This window comes from Seriola lalandi, unplaced genomic scaffold (genome assembly GCF_002814215.2).
Source record: "Seriola lalandi dorsalis isolate HSWRI2012SDOR001 ecotype SW California unplaced genomic scaffold, Sedor1 jcf7180002052126, whole genome shotgun sequence".
NCBI lineage: Eukaryota > Metazoa > Chordata > Actinopteri > Carangiformes > Carangidae > Seriola > Seriola lalandi.
This window is the reverse complement of record NW_019522679.1, coordinates 280,020-296,999: the sequence shown is the minus strand read 5'-3', so window position 1 is coordinate 296,999 and position 16,980 is coordinate 280,020. Positions and strand designations below refer to the sequence as shown.

Genomic DNA, 16,980 nt, shown 5'->3' with positions numbered 1-16,980 from the left:
AAACATAATTAAAGAAGTTTTATCATCAAAATGTACTTAAAGAAGTAAAAGTTCTCATTTTGCAGCAGAATGTTTCCTATCGAATGATGTTATGATATTTTTGTACAATATTAACTGTTTGAATAATGCAGGTGGAGCTATTTTTTGAATACAAAACCTTACAGTTAATTATTTACGTTAAAGTGACGTAAATATTGCACAACTGAAACTGGGAATTTATGTCATGAAACAAAACACCAACGCTGGTAGTGGCTCATTTTAGGTGATGTGGGTTCTTCTGACTTTAATGAAACAACAAACAACATCTATGAAAAGCCTTCCACTGTGAGTAAAACGCTTTGAAAACATTTATTAAACTGCAGAGTTAAAACACAGCTGAAGCCTTTTGACAATATTTACATCTTAATAATGAGCACCAGGAGAGCAACTATGTATTCAGCAACATCAGCCAGTCCTCAGTTTATTCAAGCAGCACGGTGATCACTCTCCTCTCTGTTGTTAGCTCTTCAGTGATCCAGCTGTCACAAGAGATTCAGGTTCATATAGTCCATGTATAATTGTATGAAATCTAAGAGGACACGTCAGAATAAGCTTGATGCAGAAACAAAGTACTCTTATTTGGCAAATCTCATTTTGTACTCTATCAATATAAAGGTATGAACTCTTCAACGAACAAAACAAAATCCGTCATCCACCTGCACAGGCTCCGACTTTAGTTTGAGTATATTTAATGTATGTCTCTATGTCTTTCTGCCCCACCAGGGCTACTCCTGGTACTGCCTCTCTGTGGCAGTGAAGAAATCCTCCAGAACGCTCCTCAGGTACTCGAAGGTGGGCCTGTCATCTGGGTTTTCCGTCCAGCACATACCCATGACGTTATAAAGCCCGTCCGGACAGTTTTCTGGCCTTGGCATTCTGTAGCCCCGCTCTAGGTTCTGGATCACCTCTGGGTTGGACATTCCTGCACAATAGGTAAAGTGTAGCAGAGTGGGCATTGGATATGATATTTTAAACATTTATAATATTGTAATTTGGTGACATTATGAAAGGATTTTGAGATGGACTAGAATGAGTACAGTGAATGAGTATTTACCAGGGTAAGGTATCCGTCCATATGTAACTATTTCTGTGAGGAGGATCCCAAATGACCACACATCTGATTTTATTGAGAAGGTGCCATAGTTGATAGCTTCTGGAGCAGTCCACTTGATAGGGAACTTTGCACCTACGAACAGAGGAGAAAACTTTATTTCTCAAAAAAGACATGAACACATGGTGGAGCAACTGCACAGATTTTTATTACACTTCAAGTTTTGTGATTCAATTTAAACTCTTTCGATGCCAAATGCATTCAAACAAAAACCTAAATAATGATGATAAAAAAAAAACAATATGACACATTATTTAGCCTGAACAAAGTTTCAAAGTTCAAAAGAACATGTAATATAAAAGATCTTTAGTGTCCGCAAGATCTTGTTACCCTCTCTGGCTGTGTACTCGTTGTCCTCAATGAGTCTTGCAAGTCCAAAGTCAGCAATCTTACAGATGAGCTCATGAGACACCAGAATATTGGCGGCTCGCAGGTCTCGATGAATGTAATTTTTCTGCTCAATGAAAGCCATGCCATCAGCCACCTACAGGGGACAGCATATCATCAGACACATAAAATGCCTGGCTGTGGGGGTCCTGTGGGGGTGTGTGTGTGTGTGTGTGTGTGTGTGTGTGTGTGTGTTGGACAAATGAGCAGAAACATTCCCAAACCAGGGAGTTGACCACTTCCCCAGGTCAGTTCCTTATACCCTTTTACCTCTGTACTCCACCCAGGTACACAGATGTGCCTGCTCCACTTCCTTATACTAAAACCTGTCGACCTGCCTTTGCCTTACCCCAGACTGACTGCATATTCCAGTGACTGTGTTTCTGATTCAGTCAAATACTATGAGTCATTTCCATGGTTGGACTAATGTATGAGCAAACTGGTTTATGAGGTGTTAACATTAAGAAAATGCTGATGATTTCTGCAAAATTCCCCACCCACATTTAATAAGCATCTGTGTAACCTGTGTTACTAAATCTGCGTTTAAATATTTAGCCATCAATGTTTTCCTGTATCAGTGGTAAATACTTAAGACATAAGAATCTATCACATAAGTGTGATTGGTCCTGAGGATCTTGTCAGAAACCTGATATGTACGTATGTGTGTGTATTTCACAAACTTCTACTGTTGTCATGACTCCCCACTCAGGCAACCTAACGCCGATTCCCACCCCCACCTCTCACCGTCCCATTCATTTGATTGTGGTATGAATCAACGCAAAACTTTAAAACATTATTTTGGATTCATTAGGTGAGGTATCTTCTTTGCGTACATGTATATATTTTAAGTGTAAGACATAAGGATATGGACAGAGTTTGCAATGCTGCAGTAAAAGTCATAAATCACTTTAATTCTTATTGTCCATCACATGATGGTTGGAGTTACTTTCTTTGAGCTTTCACCACAAATGCCATCAGTGCATGACGACTGGCTTGAAAGCATCATTCTGTAAAATGCTTTATGTTCGCCACAAAGCTCTGTAGAAACTCTACCTCTCTATGACAAGCTCTTAGGCGTCCGAGACGTTGCTTACTTTGAATGAAGAATCTTTTGTCTCGTTAGACTTTGAAACCTCAGCTTGTCTTCCTGTGGTTGAATTTTCCATTCCCACACCCACAATATACATAAGTCAGAGTTCCTTTACTGACATGTAACATTTCAAACAGTAGACGTCAGCATGAATTGAAATTCTTAATGAATAGTCATGGAACATAAAGCTTAAAGGAGCTATATGTGAGTATTTTAGTTTAAAACATTCAAAAATGAACTAAAATTATCAACAGAAAGTGAGGGAATAACAGTTTCGGCAGTATCTTAAAGACGTCTATGGCTTGTGTTGCAAACACCAAATAATATCTTCTGAAGTTAGCATGTTAATCCATTAGCCCCGGGTAGTCCTGTGTCGTAATACCACATTGTACCTCGCGGGGAGAAAGTGAGTCACTGTAGCGTCCAGTCTACCCTCAGTCCAACAGGACAAGAAACTACGTTCATATAAATAAAATAGGTTAATTTGAAGCAAAACATTGGACTTACTTTCCACTGCTGGAGACAGCTCTTGGCAAGCAAAGGAATGAAGTTTGATGCTGAACTCACAACATTTCTTGTAGCCTGCTATTAATGATAATGGTGGCTATGTAGTGATAGCAAAAATGTACATATAGCACCTTTAAAGAAAAGGTTTGACGTTTTGGGAAATATGCTTATTTGTTTTGTTGTGAGAGTCAGATAAGACTGATACCACTCTCATATCTGCATGCTAAATATTTGGATAGAGCCAGCAGATGGTTAGCTTAGCTTAACTTACAGTAGGAAGCAGCTACTGTTTGTTTAATCTGTACAAAAATGAAGGGGTTATGTGGCCACGAGCAGTGACTTTCTGGAGTCTTAGCTCTGCAACCAAGAGGCTGCAGCTAGTTAAAAACGATTAAACAAACCAATGCAAACTGGCTGCTGGCTGTAGCTTCACATTTAGAGTGCAGACATTCAGTGCCATCACTTTAACTTGTAGCCTGTGTCAAACCCCATTTCAAACATCTGGCTCAACTGACCAAATGAGTTGTTTGTCAGTACTTAAATGGTATATTTCATAACATTAACTTTCATTGGGATCACACTACACAATAATTATCACCTTGGCAGAGATGTCACCGAGCATCAAATTGTATATCGATGAAAGACAGCAAGACAAATTATGTGAAATTGAGTGGAGAGTCTGCATCATACATAATCATCATAAGTTCCTGGTTTTGTCACCATGCCCTGATTTTGAAGGTTAAACTGAGTTGGAACCTTTGTGAATAAATAAGAAATGTAGTGTGAGTGCTTGGTAGCAACACAGGTTTACTTGTCTCAGAGTGTCTAGACCGACAAAAATCATATCACACATATCTGCACACACACACAGCTCTACTGCTATTACAAGAATAGTGATGAATGTAATGTGCTACAACAGTGGTCAGTTTCCTGTCTATGGGGACCATGCTGAGAGAATAGGAAGTGAAAGAATAAACGAAAGGGTGTCTGGTAAATAGAGTGAAAGGAGTACAGAGATAAGACGAAAAACACATTTAAAGTAAAAAGAGGTGTCTTGCCTGAGATGACATGTCTATCAGAGTGTTCATGGGCAAATTGCTTCCCTCCGTCGTTTTTAGGTACTCCACTAGGCTGCCTGTAAGAAATCACATCCAAGTTATATCTCTTCAGCATTGATACATGTTTTCATTAACCTACTTGCTGCTAAGTGAGCTGAACATTTCTCTTCTAGCAACCTATTTCTGCAAATAAACTAGTTTACCAGCACCAGTGCAGATGCATACACTTGTTACAAGCAGCTTGTGGCTGTTATTGTTTTTACCTTGTGTGTGTATGTGCATGTGTGCGTGCGTGCGTGCGTGCGTGCATGCGTGCGTGTGTGTGTGCGTCCGTGTGTGCATGCGTGCGTGTGTGTGTGTGTGTGTGTGTGTGTGTGTGTGTGTGTGTGTGTCATCATGGCAAAATGTAGTCCTGGAGACACCTACTATAACGGGAACTATAACAGAGGCGGTTTTGAGCACTGTAGCAGGTTTATGTGTCTGTAGACAGACTTTTTGTCACTGCTATAGCATCATAACGGTGCAAGATACAGTCATCAAACAAAGATTGGTGTGATCCAACCCATGTGTACTGACGGAGTATTCATGGGTTGGAACGTCAACATGCTGGCAGGCGTTGCAGCTGATGAGATACCGTGGCAGGATGGTCTGTAGTTTATTGTATTGTATTTGAAGCTGCTATGTACAGAAGATTAACAAACAATGAAAGGCAGGCCTAATATTAATTGGAAAACAAAGGTAAAATCACGCTTTGTTCGGACGACTAATGATGTTTTCCTTTGTCAAAAACATCATGATTCCCCACAGACAGATATAGATGGAGTAGGACCAGAATAGCAGTTCATATCAGAGGAACATAACACTTGGAGGAAGTATATGAAACATCAGTCAAGCTGAATCATAATTTCTGACATCAGACTTTGTGTTGAGTTTGATTAGGATGGAACAATACCTCTGCACACCGGCCAACCAAGGCAAACCAAAGGAAATACTTTAAGAGGGATGACTGTGCCAGGAAAGAGAAGGCATTTGCTCTTCTGCTTAAGTCCGGAAGACTGCTTTTGAAGTCTGAGAGCCAGAGAACCGCTCTTTGTCAAGGTCACAAAGGGAAGCTGAGATGACACGCCTGTTATTTTCCATCTTTGTTGTCTTTGATAATAAAAAAAGAGACAAACTGAAAAAACGGGAACTCCAAGCCATCCTTTCTTTTGACAACAGAGGCGGCAACTGTGCCCTGTCCACACGTGGATGCCAGACAAAGAGGCAGCCTCATGTAGAAGCACTGCTGGTGGTTTACAGGCTACTCATACAAGACTATACAATGGAACTCCATTCACTTCAGCTGTAAGGCTGTTGTTGTGTTTCTGACAACATCTCTCTATGCATTTTGTCCTTGTTCGTCCCAGTGAAAAAGAATTACAAAGACTTTTGATAGTGACACAGATATTGGATCATTCTCATATGACAGCAGCATTTGGGCGTAATAATTCTTTACTGAGCTTTGAGGTTGTAATATGGAAAGTTGTTTGCAGGTGTTACCGTGACAACATTTTATTACTTTACTATTTACTTTATTACTGTGTTTGTGATTTGCAGTAAATTAACATGTTTTTTGTTGCAAAAGAAGACAGGAAAAAAGGGCAAGATCCAGTGGCAAGATTGTTAAAGTTTGTTTACAACTGCAGCCTTTTAGTGTTCCAATACTTGTCTGCATGTGTCTGTGCATGTGCGTAATACAGACTCTGGACAGTAGCCAACTCTCATCAGGGGTTTCAGTGAACAATAACATGGCGAATCACCCACCCCTGTTTTAACACCCCTATCTCAGACTTGCCAGGAGAGACTTCCCTTCTGTGAGTAAACACCAGTAAACTGTCTGGAAGGGCCCAGAGAAGAAGTGAAAGTTCATATTTGCTTTGAAACATTTTAACGCAGAATAACAAATACAGGAGGGTCATGCAGGAGAAGCTGAAAATAGCCTATCAGAAGCCAGGCCACTTCAGCAGAGCAGCATGCTTCGAGAGGCAACGCTCATGACTTACTGTAGCTCCCTTATTTAGGTTTGCTCACACAGCTGCATTCATGTCCCGTATCACAGGTGATTATTATTATGTTTAGTCCCAGTAATGTTTCTCTCATATCGTATCTTATATCAAACACAAGTAAATAGCAACGCAGCTGTGGCTGTGATCAAAAGATTCTCAGCTGATTCAACACAGTCACTGGAGTGAAGAGTACATGTAAAAACATGAAAAGGGTGAAACACATGGAGCAGCCCAGTCTTTTGTTCAGGTCTGTGTTCTCACCCAGAATCCGATAACAGATCAACATGTTTGATCCTGAAAGTCTATAACAGGGTTCTGACTGTAACACACACTGTCTTTGTCTTCGCTCCAGAGATCACTGTGACGACACCATCTTTGGTGTTCAGGGTTACAGCGCAGGAGATTAAGGAAACGATTGTTTCAGACAGGCTTAGACATGATTTCATTTACTGAACTGAAAGTAGCTGATATGATTACAGAGGGATTTCTTTTTAATTTATCATCAAACGAGCATTCATTTCATGGAAATACCCTGGGACCAGGTTTTTCTTTGCCTCTGATGCCTTCAGTGATATCTGGATTTCCCACTTGACAGTTGGTTTCATTAGTATAATGCTCCTGGCTATAACACATACAGTATTTTGACCTACCATTTTCCATGTACTCCGTGACAATATAGATTGGCTCCTGGGTGACCACAGCAAAGAGGCGGACGAGGCGAGGATGTTGTAAGTTCTTCATCATGTTGGCCTCTGCCAGGAAGGCTTCCACCGACATTGTGCCCATCTTCAGATTCTTAATGGCCACTTTCCTGTCATTATTGTAGACACCTGCAAGACACATGTAAACATCAATGGGTCTCTGAGAGGCATTGATTAAAACAAGACTAGGTCTACAGGCATGAGAGCAGCTCTGTGAGCCTGTCCTCAGGCACAGTGGTGCTTTGAGCTAAATGCTAACAATGCTAACATGCATGTTTAGTATGTTAACCATATTCACCATTTTAGTTTAGCATGTTAGAATGCTATCACTTGCTATTTATCGCTGAACACAGCTGAAGCGTATGGAAATAATTTGGTGGTTAGTTGGTCACAAACCAAAGTGTTAGAAAAACTAAATTTTGACTTTATGATGGCACTAGATGAAAAGCTATAGAGATCACATTGCACACTGCAGCAAGTTGCATAGCACTCCATTTAGTAGGTCAAAACATTTCACTTAACCACTTATGCAACCTCGTGGTGGCGTAAGAAAAGGTCAGGGGATCACCAAAGTTATTGGCTTTCATTTCTGAGGACCTTGAGTATCTCTACGAATTTGAATGGCCGGTAGATGTTTCACTCAAAACCAAAACTGTCAACCTCAAGCTAATGCTATAGGAAAAGTCACCAAAGTCAGTCGGATTCGACCTCTGCAGACCATGAATGTAAATACAATTCATAATACAGTCAAAGGTTCATGAAGACCAATCCAGTTGTGGCGAACAGAACGACATTGCTTAATATAGGACTATGCTGCTAGCATGACTTTAAAAAAAAAATGTGTACACATGAATTACTAAACTGTGTTTAATGTTAAAGTAAACCCACGCAGCTTTCATCTCAGCTGTAGGGGTCATGAACAGTGGTTACATCAGGAGTCGTGATCAAGAAGGTGCTAACAACAACAGATCCACAGGACTCTCATTCAAACAGGATCTCCTTCCAGCTTTGGTACACTAACACTCTCATGTATTATGTTAACTAAACCCACCGCCAGTTAGTTTTATAACACACTACATCTCACACCATGCATGAAGCGTAGCAATGCTGGGAAGAAATTATATTCACTATTCAAAGCATTCCTCTGTGTTTTTTTTAATCTGCAACGGAAATCTCCTCAGTATAAAGGATGGTTATCGCATATTTTCTTGTTAGCTAATGTGAATAAACCTTTCAAAGCAAATGACAGTCACTCCTATTATTCAAGTATGTCCCTGAACCGATGTTTGGATGAGAACACAAACATACACGGTGCCCAGACTACACGCATGAAGATACTGTAAATCGAAAGTGGCTGTGAAATGAGTTCCATGATTGGCGATGTTTAGCTCTAATACAGTGGTTTGTTTGGGACGTTGAATGGTGCTGGCAAATGGTGATGGAAAAATGGAGGGGGGAAATAACCCTACAATTGAATAATAAGGGGGCTGTGGCACAGATTATATCAACTGTTGCCCTTGTGGTCAAAACAGTTTGCCTTGTTGTTTAACTTAATACTCCACGATAACAATAGAGATTCATGTCAAGAATTGTTCAGAGACGGTTCCTCCAAACAATTAGCTCATTGATAAGGTAGATTCATGTAGTTTGAGTGATGTTGCGTAATGGGGTTAATACCTCACATTATCCTCTGTTTAACCAGCTCAAACAAGCCTACAATTAAGACTGTGCTGAGGAAACTGTTCTGCATACACCGCAGAAAACCCCTGGCTAAAGGCTGTCTGGCAGACGCTGTCAAGCCCACAAGTGATTGAGCAACTGAGCTTTGTACATGTGATGTATTTGTGCAAAATGGTTCCTCTGTACAGAATATAAAGATAACACAAACTTCTTTTCCAAAATCCATCACCAGCTTTTTCACTGCTTTTCACTCTTCTCTGTTACTCACCCATCCAGACTTCTCCAAACTGTCCCGCTCCCAGTCTGGACTCCAGCTTCAGGGACTCACGAGGAATCTCCCATTCATCCTGCCACCAGGGCTTCTGCGGTGCCCTCGACTGACACGGCTTCACCAGCTTCGTGCACAACCCATCTGCATCGCCTGGATGACAGAGAGAGGAGACAGGTATGAAATGATTCAGCGCAGTAGTCAGTAACCTTGATTAAATCCTCAAAGGGCTGTACGTACGTGAGTGATGCTGGACAAGCTCCTTCAGCGAGTTAAAGGAAATCTTGGCTGTGATGTAGAATCCACCGTTGTCCATGTTGCGGATCCTGTAGTGCTTGACTCCTTCACCTGTGTTGTGGTCCAAGTCTCTGATTGATAAGGAGTATGACCCTAGAACGATAAGGAGGCATAATCTTCTGTGAAGGAGCGTGCAGTTTACACAAACAGATGAAAGCTGAGATAAACAAAAAGTTGAATATTGATAGTGCAACAATAAAAAAGTTAATATTAATGGATTATTATATTTTGGTAAATTGTCACCATTAAAAGTATGCCAAATTAGCTTTTAGCAGGTCCTGTTTGCGGTGTACCCATGAATGGAGTGACAACTGTCAGCGGATTACTTTGATACTTATTTTCCTGTGATTTCTTAGTGGATTTATGGAAATGTATTCACACTGGACATTGGAGATGGTATCCTCAGGAAGTGTAAGTCACACTGAATCTCAAGATATGTGTACTATGCCTGTGTGTTCAGATGTGACCAAATCATGACGGTTTATGGCACATATCAGGTGGGGTTAGCATAACACTGTTCATGCTGCTTTTGCTAAACAAATGGGATGATGTAAAGATACATGTAAATATGTCTTCCTCCATTTTCATTCTTAGCAGTGAAGCAAAACTGAAATCACATAGATAAAGCGAGTTGGGATACAAAAGGTTTGTTGTTTGTTTGCCAGTAATAACAAAACCGAGGTTCACGGAGGATACCAGTCTCATTACACTCACGTAACACACTTATTTTGATGTTTAAAATGTAACAGAGGAAGGACATGTTCAGATATACTGCTTAGAAAGCGCTGTGTAATTCCATGTAGCTAGTATAGGGGGAAATGCTATGATGACTAAAAGATGAGTTCACCTGGGGTTGTCTCACTCTCTCGAATCAGGTAGGAGCCTTGCGTATTCCCAGGAGCGAGGAGGAGCCTCATGGCTTCATTTCTAGAAATGTTCTTGAAGAACCACCTACAGCACAAACACATAATATGCTTCACGCTTTTAGCTAACCACTTCCCTTTTCCCAGGGAAACAGCATGCATTATGTGAGATGATGTTGAGGCTGAGTGACATGGTGTTGAGAACAGTATCATTATTTTCCTGTATGACGTACGGTTCAGTCTCCACTGTGGTCATAGCAACAAAGTTGTGTGGGATGTAGCCCTGCTGGCCTGTGGTGAGAGACTCTGCCAAATACCACTCTGGATCATCCCTGGATGTCAAAAGAGACAAGAATAATACCATGAGTGAGTTACAGGTCTGTGATGCCTCACAGCAGTCCGGACGGTTTTAGATCAGAAAGCAGTTTCAAATTACCCCCTATAGGCAAAAGGGTGCTTCGCAACGTAAATGATCACTGCATGAAATGGGCCGCATCACAGTTAGTAGGCGGGTAAATTGTCTAACACAGCAGAAGAGCCAAGAGAGACTACTGAGAACAGAGGCGCACTCATGACTGACTTTTAATCTTCACCATATTGTATACAGCCTCTTAAATCTTTAAAGTTTTTCAGTGGACTCTATTTTCAGTTGAAATTGTTAAAATTAGAATTAATTATATTTTCATATCGATGTCCCCAATGGCCAGAGCCAGGATTTTAGGAACAGCAGTCCTGACTCCCCTCAAAGAATCCCACCCAGCTAAGGAAATGTTGTCTGGCCACCAACCAAACTCTGTAAAATTTACAAAAATCATATTTTATTTTTAAATTTAACTCTTCAATTGTATTTTTTTGTAATTTATGGATTGGTCACTGATGGTTATAATGTTAAATTTCTTTAACTTTACTTCGATATATTTAGTTTAAAAATCTTATAATTGGCCTTTAGAAGAACAATATGTGTAGTTTATGTATAATCAGAAAATTTTAACTCTTGTTCCTGTCATTATTTCGCCTGCAAAATGTCCAGAAATATTACAGAGGACATGACGTCAATGTCCTCAGTGGTGGCTACAGCCCTTATGTCGGTTTAAACTCCATTACCATTTGCAGGGTGGATACTGACTTGGTCGTTAAATTAAGGCAAATAAACTAGTTCTTTTCTTCTTTTTCATCTTTTTATTTCTCAAAAAAATAGAAGCACTGCACATCTGTAAGCATCATATTTACCTCTTATTTTCTTTATTTATATGTTTCCTGTCATTACGTTGTTTCCTCTTTCACACCCGTAATGTAATCATTTGGTTAAACTTTTTTTTGACATTTTTTCCAACTATGTGTCAACAGTAGAGAGACAGGAAACATGGGTTGAGCGAGCGAATGAGTGAACCAAAGTCTCCGGTCGGAAAATGAACCGGGGATAATGTGAATACAAACTGAGCACCTTAGACTGTAGGCCCCCGCGACAACCCAGGTTTATTTTTGGAGCTATAAATGATGGTTAGTATAGCTGTTAAGTATTATAGGTGCTGTAGACTCACACACTTAAATGAGGCAGAAGGTGACGTGGGGGTCAGTGGATAGTGATCAAATTGTTGTCTGTGGCTGAAATATTATTATAATTCAGTTTTACCAGGCTTTACTATGTGTTCATCAGCAGCTTACTTGTTGATGATCTTGAGTTTGTCTCCCTTCTCAAAGCCCAGGTCACCATCGTGGGTGGGTTCATAGCTGTATATGGCCACCACAAGGTTGTCTGCAAGAGGAATATTGTGGGTTTTAGTTAAGTAAAACATAAGTTAAATACACTGGGGACAGTTCCCATCGTTGTATTACAATGCAGGATTATGTTGTGTTTTGGGTGTTTGAATTCCTTTGGTATTGAAGGCTCGGTTGTAATGGCGAAGGAAGAGAGAGGGCATCCTTGTCTAGTCCCGTTGTGCAGTATGAAATGTGTGGTGATCTCCTCTTATTGACAATATGGCTGAAGGTGAAGTGCACAGAAATGTAACCCAATTAATAAACTATCCACCAAAATCAAATTTCTCTTGTGTAGAGAGAAGAAATTTTCAGTCACTATGAAAGCTTTATCTGACAAAGGCTTTTTGACTGATTTTCTTTTTTTTTTTTTTTTTGATGCGGTAAATTGTTTCCTTGATTACTGGAGTAACAATATTTTGTTTCCAAAGAGAATCCAACCACACAAGAACCTACAAAGGATTCAAGCTTACAATGATTTGCTTTTTACTTCAACAGAAATATAATACTGCAGGTACAGGAAGACGATATGGGGTTGTGAGAGCCGGGAAGTTAAGCCCCAGAAGGAACACAAGATGTGTGGGTTTTTTTTTTTTTTTTTCTGCTCATCGTTAAACATTTGCACACTTAAAGTTATGTCAAAAAGAAAGAAAGAACAAATTTAATTGCTTTTTGCACACAGTGATTGGCCAGTGCCCATGTTTCCACTGATAAACAAAACGTGGGTCCCAGCTCAGACTCCACAGCGACCATAAGACCCCGCAAACAAACTATCCAAAAAGCAAAACTGGAAAAAAAAATGTGAAGGAAATGGAAAATGCTGTTATGAATAAGACAATTGAATGGATTAATTGGGGTGATTTAATTTCTGCTAGGCTTAAGAAACTAATATAGCTAATAACCAATAAAGGGAAAAAAAACCTGTAATGAATTTTAGTAATTGTAAACACTATCATCTTATTAACCTCCAATCATACTTTTACAATACAATCTGCCGGAAACGGTTACACTTATCACACTCAATATATATTTAATATTTTACAGTATAGTATGTTTGTACTGTCCATCCTGGAAGAGGGATTCCTCTTTTGTTGCTCATCCTAAAGTTTATTGTAGTGTTTGATACCAACCATGTTGTTCAGACTGTAACGCCCACAGAAGCAAATTTGTGATCTTAGGCTACAAAATTAAAATGGATTTACCTTGACTTAACTCATCATATTACATTGTAGTAACATTACAGACACATGCACCTGTAGATAAACACGCAGACACACGGAAAAATATACTGTATCTTATTACCTGGTAAAGGCGATGTAGGGGGGGAATGTTGTGATGGGTAAGGAATCAGCTGATCTGTGTACTGGCAAGAGGAAAACAAGATTGAACGTACATTTGACATCCAAGAACAATGGAAGATTTATGAGGTAATACAAGAGACTAATGTCACACTCACAGTAAAACCAACTAACGCACATCTCAACGGTAAATCGTCAACAGTTTTGGTTTTTCTCCCAGACAAAGTGTCTCGGTGTGTTGTGGCAAATACAGGTGGTTTTCTCCTTTATTTTAATCTAATGAGACATCTCACTCACAGAGAGGAAACATTGGGGGAATAAACACGCTCCCTTTCGATTACACACACAAAGGACAACTTCCCTCACAGTTATGTAAGTTATAAAATATTTCTGGACTCAAACATACAATAGCAGATTGTATTTTAGAATTCTCTTGGTAAGATAAGTCAGTCTGCTTCTGTGTAATTCTTCCAAGTGGCCGTTCACATTCATCCACACAAAAGCCCAAAATCATTCATGTCAAACTACACACAAACACTCATTCATAAACTATAATACAGTATGGTGTATTGACACATATACATGTGCAAACAAATACATAGGCCTACTGCACATACAAAATGTATTCACTTACTGGATTACATGCCTGGGGGGGTATGGGACAGTTGCAGTGTTCACAGATTTCATCCAAGTTCTCAATCCAGTCACTGTCTGAATAGTCCGAACTGCAGTTACATCCCATCTTTTCTGCAATTTAGAGGTTAGCGTGATTATTTTAAAGGTATCGTAAGGGCATCAGAACATTAATAATATGATAGTTACTAATATTTTAAAGGCAGAAATTCTCCAATGAAAGTATTTTCTCTTTGGCTAGCATTCTAGGTAGACATCGTGTCCGAAAATAAACGTAATCTCGTACCAGCCTAACACATTAAATACTGTCGACAAAAATAAATATAAATAAAAATGTTTCAGGAAAGACCTCTCTAATGGCTGCATTTTAAAGCCTGCAAGTGGAGAACACGAACAGGAGACACAAATTGTTTTTGTTTCTGAACACTGCTTTAATCGGATGTGAGTGAGGGCCTCACCTCAAAATGGAGGCTCAGCGGTGAATCATGCTTTTAACTCAGAGCCTAGCAGCTCTAAAATCTTTCATTTTAGACACTCTTTTGACACCGTGTAAACATGCACACAGCAGTCTAATACAATCACTAAACTGTGACAAACAACTATGTTATGTGTTACCACCACTTTCCGTGCTGCGAACCACTGGCCTTAGAGGGCTCTATAAAACTGTCCCAATACTAATCTTGTATAATCCGGTTGTCTGCACGTGCGCTGCATTGTGGTGCACTGTACAAACTGGTTTTCTCAAGCTCACTGGGCTCCCATTGGACCACTCATGGAACAGGGTCAGTGGGCTAATCGCAGCAGCCGTCTGTCCCAAAGGCTCAGAGCCATGAGAAAAATCTGCTGAGGCCTGACCCCGGCAATAACAACCCACCACTGTACTGAGACCCCAAGAAATGAATCACAGGAGAATCACAGGGGTATGAAGAAGTCTTTTTTTTTTTTTTTTGAATTATCAGCACTCCTACGCCTACTGGCCCACAAACTGGGAATCATACAAACAAAGTCAGCATTTTCCGCTGAGGGGCTACCCTCTAATTTTTATGACATGCAGCTGAAAGCCTTTCTAAACAAATCCTGTTGATTGTTACTGTTTGCAAAGTATTATGGGTATGTATATGTTAAGTGAGGTCTATAAGAATAACCCAAGTCTTTCGTCTTAATTTACTGGCATTGTCAGTGGAGCTTGTGGGCTGATAAATTATGATATTTCAAAAGCCATTCAGAACACCATAAACTAAGAGACAACATTCCTACATGGAAAAAAAAAAAAAAGACTTTTTCTACATTTTTTTCAGAGTAGCATCAAAATCACAGTAACAATTTTTACACTTCACATTTTAATTCCTATTATTATAGTTCACACCCAGTTGCCTTTACCCACATATGTAGACATGCCTATGTCACAGGTGTGAATTTACAAACACATAAGAGCCTGAATCCTCCTTCAATTTTTAATTATAAGCTTGTAAATTAGATTAATAAAATACAGGCTATATTCTATTACAATCTGAAAGTCTGGTGTTGATCGTATGTCGTCCCGTCTTCTTTGTAATACTGAGTTTTTATTAGCAGTGACGATAACACAACCAGTATCTGAACATGTGTTGTTACAATCCTTTATGTTAAACCACGCAACACAAATGAGAACAAAGGATGGCTTATTTTCTTGTTAGCTTATATTTGTTATTTCGAGCAATTATTTTTGGGTGTGGATGTTGCTCCTCTCTATACGTCAGTTTTGAAAGTTCAGTATATTTCGTGTAAAAGTCAGAAGATCATAAACAATCTCTGATTTCTGAAGGATATTTGCTATAACACATAATACTGACAGGAAACTGATGTTAGGCAATCTACCTTTGTCACAGTTATTTCTAAACCTTTGTAACGGTGAAAGAATCATGAGCTTTATACTCACCTCTTGAAATACGAAATGTCTCTTCAGGCAGCCAATGAGGTCAGATTTCAGGTCCCGCCATCGAGATATTCTTAATTAAATTGTTATTTTTTAAAAGAGCTATTTAGCAATAGGTGAGTTTTTCACCACTGGAGCCAGAGTGTGAAGATGTCATCATCCGCTTCTCTTATTATAACTAACTCACTGCTAGAAGTACTGATGTGGTATCTGTACACACACACACACACACACACACACACACACACACACACATACATACGCAAGCACACACTTTGGAGGAGTGGAGGAGAGCAACCCAGAGAGTTTCCTGTCGTTGAAAGGTTGAGGGTTGCTCTGCAGGCTTCTAACAGGTGCTTTACTGTGCAGCTGTGTGTGAGCTGAGGGGAACGTTATGGGCTCCATGGTAAAGGGGTCAGGACAGCACCTTTCCCAAAGTGGGAGCCAAGATGTAAATGTTCCAATACAGTTAAGAAAGGAGGCTATGGCAGGCTGAGGTTATATTTACATGTTTTTGTGTTGCTCTTGTAACATCTGTTAGTCAGTGACCTTTAAGGTGAGGAACACCATCAGTGTGAGGCTGAGTTGGTTGTCCAGGGTTATTGCTAAAGATCTTATTGTATGAGTATTTGATAAGAGAGGGGATTTCATCAGACTGGTCTTAAAGGTAGACCATTGTCCCATGTATATGTAAGACCATGTGGGACTGTTGTGATTCACTTGTGTAATAGTTGCAAACCTCAGGTGCATTATACGCACAACAAAGGCTATTTTTGTCACTCGTACTTGTGGTTTGGGTCTGCCTGTGGCCAGTGAAGCATTTAAAAATAGACTTCGGCCTTGTTTACACCACCTAATCAAATAAGAAATAAAAGATCTCTCACTTAGAGAGGAAAAAACCAACAATGAGTGCATGACTCTCTCGCTAATCGTTATTTTAACCAAAGCTTTTTGTTGAATGGAGTCCACATCATGGTCACCTTAAGCCTCGGGCAGTGGGGTGTGTGTGTGTGCGTGTGTGTGTGTGTGTGTGTGTGAAATAACAAGTATCTCAGATTGCTGACACCCTGTAAGCCTGAGCTCTCGTGTTTTCTACCTCAGAGACAGCTCGAGCTGTGGACCACATCTCTTCTCTTGTGGTGAACGGCTGCTGCTACATAGCATGCACTGGCAGGAAGTCAGTCCAAACATTACAGGAAGTGCACAGAAATGTGTGCTTAGAAGACTGCCACAGCTTAGATTAAGTCTCGCTCGTGATGAAACCACCGGAGTTGTGTCTTTTACTGTTAAATTAGAGTGGCAGTCTAAGAGGCTGAGTGGAGCTGTTTCA

The 16,980-nt window shown here is 40.0% G+C and overlaps 1 protein-coding gene across 1 annotated transcript; it reads right to left on the bottom strand.

Annotated features, from left to right (window-relative positions):
* Nucleotides 1-306: 306 nt before the first annotated feature.
* On the bottom strand, nucleotides 307-15,833 carry lck (LCK proto-oncogene, Src family tyrosine kinase). Its single transcript, XM_023399878.2, has 13 exons — nucleotides 15,654-15,833; nucleotides 13,737-13,849; nucleotides 13,107-13,167; nucleotides 11,712-11,802; nucleotides 10,280-10,378; nucleotides 10,031-10,134; nucleotides 9,127-9,276; nucleotides 8,887-9,039; nucleotides 6,888-7,067; nucleotides 4,193-4,269; nucleotides 1,481-1,634; nucleotides 1,094-1,225; nucleotides 307-961 (listed from the first exon to the last, which is right to left on the bottom strand). The coding sequence occupies exons 2-13, from the start codon at nucleotides 13,842-13,844 to the stop codon at nucleotides 765-767; spliced, it is 1,506 nt and encodes a 501-aa protein (XP_023255646.1). The 5' UTR covers nucleotides 13,845-13,849; nucleotides 15,654-15,833; the 3' UTR covers nucleotides 307-764.
* Nucleotides 15,834-16,980: the final 1,147 nt, after the last annotated feature.